The following is a 7,186-nucleotide window of genomic DNA, read 5'->3' as shown; positions in this document are numbered from 1 at the left end:
TTTTCCAGGGTACTATACTCTAGCCAGATATTACAGGTTGTTTTCCAGGGTACTATACTCTAGCCAGATATTACAGGTTGTTTTCCAGGGTACTATACTCTAGCCAGATATTACAGATAGTTTTCCAGGGTACTATACTCTAGCCAGATATTACAGATTGTTTTCCAGGGTACTATACTCTAGCCAGATATTACAGATTGTTTTCCAGGGTACTATACTCTAGCCAGATATTACAGATTGTTTTCCAGGATACTATACTCTAGCCAGATATTACAGATTGTTTTCCAGGGTACTATACTCTAGCCAGATATTACAGATTGTTTTCCAGGGTACTATACTCTAGCCAGATATTACAGGTTGTTTTCCAGGGTACTAGACTCTAGCTAGATATTACAGATTGTTTTCCAGGGTACTATACTCTAGCCAGATATTACAGATTGTTTTCCAGGGTACTATACTCTAGCCAGATATTACAGATTGTGTTCCAGGGTACTAGACTCTAGCCAGATATTACAGATTGTTTTCCAGGATACTATACTCTAGCCAGATATTACAGATTGTTTTCCAGGATACTAGACTCTAGCCAGATATTAGAGATTGTTTTCCAGGGTACTATACTCTAGCCAGATATTACAGATTGTTTTCCAGGGTACTATACTCTAGCCAGATATTACAGATTGTTTTCCAGGATACTACACTGCTCGAAAAAATTAAGGGAACACTAAAATAACACATCCTAGATCTGAATGAATGAACTATTCTTATTAAATACTTTTTTCTTTACATAGTTGAATGTGCTGACAACAAAATCACACAAAAATTATCAATGGAAATCAAATTTATCAACCCATGGAGGTCTGGATTTGGAGTCACACTCAAAATTAAAGTGGAAAACCACACTACAGGCGGATCCAACTTCGATGTAATGTCCTTAAAACAAGTCAAAATGAGGCTCAGTAGTGTGTGTGGCCTCCACGTAACTGTATGACCTCCCTACAACGCCTGGGCATGCTCCTGATGAGGTGGCGCATGGTCTCCTGAGGGATCTCCTCCCAGACCTGGACTAAAGCATCCGCCAACTCCTGGACAGTCTGTGGTGCAACGTGGCGTTGGTGGATGGAGCGAGACATGATGTCCCAGATGTGCTCAATTGGATTCAGGTCTGGGGAACGGGCGGGCCAGTCCATAGCATCAATGCCTTCCTCTTGCAGGAACTGCTGACACACTCCAGCCACATGAGGTCTAGCATTGTCTTGCATTAGGAGGAACCCAGGGCCAACCGCACCAGCATATGGTCTCACAAGGGGTCTGAGGATCTCATCTCGGTACCTAATGGCAGTCAGGCTTCCTCTGGCGAGCCCATGGAGGGCTGTGCGGCCCCCCAAAGAAATGCCACCCCACACCATGACTGACCCACCGCCAAACCGGTCATGCTGGAGGATGTTGCAGGCAGCAGAACGTTCTCCACGGCGTCTCCAGACTGTCACATCTGTCACATGTGCTCAGTGTGAACCTGCTTTCATCTGTGAGTGGCGAATTTGCCAATCTTGGTGTTCTCTGGCAAATGCCAAACGTCCTGCACGGTGTTGGGCTGTAAGCACAACCCCCACCTGTGGACGTCGGGCCCTCATACCACCCTCATGGAGTCTGTTTCTGACCGTTTGAGCAGACACATGCACATTTGTGGCCTGCTGGAGGTCATTTTGCAGGGCTCTGGCAGTGCTCCTCCTGCTCCTTCTTGCACAAAGGTGGAGGTAGCGGTCCTGCTGCTGGGTTGTTGCCCTCCTACGGCCTCCTCCACGTCTCCTGATGTACTGGCCTGTCTCCTGGTAGCGCCTCCATGCTCTGGACACTACGCTGACAGACACAGCAAACCTTCTTGCCACAGCTCGCATTGATGTGCCATCCTGGATGAGCTGCACTACCTGAGCCACTTGTGTGGGTTGTAGACTCCGTCTCATGCTACCACTAGAGTGAAAGCACCGCCAGCATTCAAAAGTGACCAAAACATCAGCCAGGAAGCATAGGAACTGAGAAGTGGTCTGTGGTCACCACCTGCAGAACCACTCCTTTATTGGGGGTGTCTTGCTAATTGCCTATAATTTCCACCTGTTGTCTATTCCATTTGCACAACAACATGTGAAATTTATTGTCAATCAGTGTTGCTTCCTAAGTGGACAGTTTGATTTCACAGAAGTGTGATTGACTTGGAGTTACATTGTGTTGTTTAAGCGTTCCCTTTATTTTTTTGAGCAGTGTATAATCTAGCCAGATATTACAGATTGTTTTCCAGGGTACAGATATTACAGTTCTATATCACATACACTATCATGTACACACTCCATTGATATCAGCCTCCTTTCATAGGCTTTGTTGTATGAAACAGAATTACTTGGAGCATTTCTGGCAGTTTTTCTGTCCCTCCCTTTTCCCTCCACTATAATAGATGACCCAATCACCTTCTCTTATCTCGATCAGTCATCCTTGTCATCTGCTTCAGTGTGTGTGCGTGCGTGTGCGTGTGTGTGTACGTGTGTATGTGTGTGTGCGTGTGTGCGTGTGTGCGTGCGTGCGTGTGTGCGTGTGTGTGTGTGTGTGTGTGTGTGTGTGTGTGTGTGTGTGTGTGTGTGTGTGTGTGTGTGTGTGTGTGTGTGTGTGTGTGTGTGTGTGTCTGTATGGAAGTGTGTGTGGGAAGAGATCTTTATGACTTGATGGCACCGGCGGAGTCCAAAGTGCAGCACTTTTGTGTCTGTGTGTTTTTGTGTCTGAATGTGTGTCTGTGTGTGTGTATGAGTGTGTGTCTGCTCATCATTAACCCAGAACTATGAAACAGTTATAACTGCAGACTGCTCTCTATATCTTCACACAGAAGGACTACAGTTGGTTCAATTCAGTTCAATCTAATTAAATTAAAATACACTGAGTATACCGAACATTAAGAACACCTTCCTAATATTGAGTTGCACACCCACATTTTTTTGCACCCCCCCCCCCCACCCTCAGAACAGCCTCAATTCTTCGGGGCATGGACTCTACAAGGTGTCGAAAGCGTTCCACAGGGATGCTGGCCCATGTTGACTCCAATGCTTCCCACAGTTGTCAACTTGGCTGGATGGCCTTCGGGTGGTGGACCGTTCTTGATACACACAGGAAATTGTTGAGCGTGAAAAACCCAGCATCGTTGCAGTTCTTGACACAAACCGGTGAGCCTGGCACCTAGTACCATACCCCATTGAATGGCACTTAAATATTTTGTCTTGCCAATTCACCCTCTGAATGGCACACATACACAATCCATGTTTCAATGGTCTCAAGGCTTAAAAATCCTTTAACTTGTCTCCTCCCCTTCATCTCCACTGATTGAAGAGATTTAACAAGTGACATCAATAAGGGATCATAGCGTTCACCTGGATTCACCTGGTCAGTCTATGTCAATGAAAGAGCAGGTGTTCCTAATGTTTTGTATACTCAGTGTAAAGGAGAGCTTCTGTGGTTATAGTTGTAAATCATGAGGTGCTCTTTGATCAAGGGATGAAATACCATAGAACAAAAAGTAGCTGATGTTGGATAGTAAACAATGCCTTTGTAATAATGGCTGGAACGGAGCAAATGGAATGGTATCAAACACATTGAAACCATGCCTTTATGTATTTGATACCATTCCACTGGTTCCGCTCCAGCCATTACCACAAGCCCGTCCTCCCCAATTAAGGTGTCACCAACCTCCTGTGCTTTGTGCAACCAAACTTCCAGAAGTAATCAAGGCACTCTCATGTAGTGGAAAAATGAAAGCCTTTATTGTTGACAACTTATTGCTTGGCAAGAATAATAAATGCACCAACGCGTTGCGGCTGAAACAGCCTTTATCCAGGTGAATTATAACATTTTAACGTGCAAAATGAAACTTTTTGGGGCGACCCGACCAAATTCACATAGAAATGTACGTTATAGATCGGTCATTCTCATTGAAAGCAAGTATAAGAAATGGTAGATCTGTTCTATGTGCCCTATTTCTATGCTTCCTAGTCTTAAATGTAGTTTTTTCTGTTTTTTACTTTCAGGTTTTGTACACCAGCTTCAAACATATTTTTGGTTATGAAAACTATATTTCCCAGCGGTTTAGATGGTACAATGATTCTCTACACTACTCTTGTTTGTTTTGTCACATAAACTTAAATTAGGCAAACTATTCACATTCTTGTAACCAGGAAATTGAAGAACAATTTCTGCATAGTGCATCTTTAAACATACAATTATTTTTTTAAAGCTATGGAGCTTTTTCTTCTTGAGGTAGGAAGATGGAGAGGACATGCAGTGTTCTCTCTTAAAGCTAGGGGGCAGCAGACCAACAGCAGGTGTATCTACAGTCGTACTGAAGATTAACCTACAGTAGATAGAGAGATCACCTATTAATCTACAGTAGATAGAGAGATCACCTATTAACCTACTGTAGATAGAGAGATCACCTATGAATCTACTGTAGATAAAGATATCCTATTAACCTACAGTAGATAGAGAGATCACCTATGAATCTACTGTAGATAGAGAGATCACCTATTAACCTACAGTAGATAGAGAGATCACCTATTAACCTACTGTAGATAAAGAGATCACCTATTAACCTACTGTAGATAAAGAGATCACCTATTAACCTACTGTAGATAGAGAGAACACCTATGGATCTACTGTAGATAGAGAGATCACCGATGAATCTACTGTAGATAGAGAGATCACCTATGAATCTACTGTAGATAGAGAGATCACCTATTGATCTACTGTAGATAGAGAGATCACCTATTAATCTACTGTAGATAGAGAGGTCGCCTATTAACCCACTGTAGATAAAGAGATTGCCTATTAATCTACTGTAGATAGAGAGATATCATATTAACCTACTGTAGATAGAGAGATCACCTATGAATCTACTGTAGATAGAGAGATCACCTATTAATCTACTGTAGATAGAGAGATCACCTATTAACCTATTGTAGATAGAGAGATCACCTATTAATCTACTGTAGATAGAGAGATCACCTATTAATCTACTGTAGATAGATAGATAGATATATCCTATTAGCCTACTGTAGATAGAGCGAGAGATATCCTATTAGCCTACTGTAGATAGAGAGGGAGATATATCCTATTAGCCTACTGTAGATAGAGAGGGAGATATATCCTATTAGCCTACTATAGATATATAGAGAGAGATCACCTATTAGTCTACTGTAGATAGAGAGGGAGCAATATCCTATTAGCATACTGTAGATAAGGAGAGAGAGATCCTATTAGCCTACTGTAGATAGAGAGATAGATATCCTATTACCATACTGTAGATAGAGAGCTCACCTATTAACCTACTGTAGATAGAGAGATATATATATATCCTATTAGCCTACTGTAGATAGAGAGGGAGATATATCCTATCAGCCTACTATAGATAAGGAGAGAGAGATCATATTAACCTACTGTAAATAGAGAGATATATCCTATTAGCCTACTGTAGATAGAGAGAGATATATCCTATTAGCCTACTGTAGATAGAGAGAGATATATCATATTATCCTACTGTATATAGAGAGGGAGAGATCTCCTATTAACCTACTGTAGATAAGGAGAGAGATATCCTATTAGCCTACTGTAGATAGAGAGAGATATCCCATTAGCCTACTGTAGATAGAGAGGGAGATATATCCTATTAGGCTACTGTAGATAGAGAGGGAGATATATCCTATTAGCCTACTGTAGATAGAGAGGGAGATATATCCTATCTCCCGGGTGGCGCAGTGGTCTAGGGCACTGCATCGCAGTGCTAGCTGCGCCACCAGAGTCTCTGGGTTCGCGCCCAGGCTCTGTCGCAGCCGGCCGCAACCGGGAGATCCGTGGGGCGACGCACAATTGGCATAGCGTCGTCCGGGTTAGGGAGGGTTTGGCCGGTAGGGAGGGTTTGGCCGGTAGGGATATCCTTGTCTCAGTATGTAAAAATGTAATAAAAATGTATGCACTCTACTGTAAGTCGCTCTGGATAAGAGCGTCTGCTAAATGACTAAAATGTAATGCTATTAGCCTACTGTAGATAGAGAGAGAGATATCCTATTAGGCTACTGTAGATAGAGAGGGAGATATATCCTATTAGCCTACTGTAGATATATATAGAGAGATATCCTATTAGCATACTGTAGATAAGGAGAGGGAGAGATCTCTCTCTCTCTCTCTCTCTCACACACACACACACACATACACACACCTCAGTCTCTCCATCAGTTGGCTGGACTGTGATAATCGCTGGGCAGCTGTGTTAGAGGGCGATGATGTGGAGCAGTTTTACACACCATTACTAATAATCCAGAGGACACATGTGCTGCAGAACCACTATTTATTCATTTAGCTAATTGTGCTAAGGCTTCCATGACGAAGACCAAGCCGTGTGTGATGTGATGTGTGTTTGTGTTCATGAGGGCTACAGAGAATCAGTATAGTGGGAGAGATACACCTGTCCTCTGTTTGCTGCTATCCCCCCTCCTCTTGTCCTGTCCTGACTAAACTCACTCCCATGTCAACTCTTTCAGCAAGGTGTGTGTGTGCGCATAGGTGTGTGCTTGCGTGTGTGTGTGTGTCCGTGCACATGTGTGCGTGTGTGTGTGTGCGTATGTCTGTGTGTTCCCTTTAGCACCTATATGATCTCAGGTTTACAGTATTATGTCTCACCATGAGGAAAGACCTTTAAGACCTGACTACTTTACCCCCCATCAACACCGAACACCAGCTAGAGTAGTAGTCTAGATGTCCTTCCTCTCTCCTCCTTCCCCATTTCTCTCCACTGGCTCCCTCTCTCCCTCTCTCCCTCGCTGTGTTTGTGTGGACCAGATGCCAGTGTTGGGTAAGCTGCCTCTGGAGGCTCCCAGTAGCATATTGGTTTATAATTAATGAAATTAGAGGCATTATCTGTTTTGAAGATTCAAGCCCTGCATGCAAGGCTGTCTGTTGAAGACAGAGGAGGAATGGAGACAGGTAGACTGAACTGAAAGAGAGCAGCAGTGCAGATAAGAAATGAGCAAGAGCTGGGAGCTTGGACTGTTAATGGCCTTCAGTATAGTTAGTATGGGTCCAATTGGACCTGGTTACTGGACAGTTGTCTCCAGTAGGAAGGTTGTCTCTACTATATTTATAGTTGGTTACTGGACAGTTG

At 43.3% G+C, this 7,186-nt stretch overlaps 1 protein-coding gene across 1 annotated transcript in view; it reads right to left on the bottom strand.

Moving 5' to 3' along the window:
• Nucleotides 1-842: 842 nt before the first annotated feature.
• The window catches only part of LOC139532977 (E3 ubiquitin/ISG15 ligase TRIM25-like), a 37,088-nt gene continuing 30,744 nt past the window's right edge, over nt 843-7,186 (bottom strand). The window contains exon 3 of the mRNA XM_071331120.1: nt 843-857. Within this exon, the coding sequence (XP_071187221.1) occupies nt 843-857 (15 nt within the window). The remainder of the gene's footprint in view (nt 858-7,186) is intronic.

The sequence above is a fragment of the Salvelinus alpinus genome, chromosome 10, assembly GCF_045679555.1.
Source record: "Salvelinus alpinus chromosome 10, SLU_Salpinus.1, whole genome shotgun sequence".
NCBI lineage: Eukaryota > Metazoa > Chordata > Actinopteri > Salmoniformes > Salmonidae > Salvelinus > Salvelinus alpinus.
This window is presented reverse-complemented; position numbering and strand designations above follow the sequence as displayed.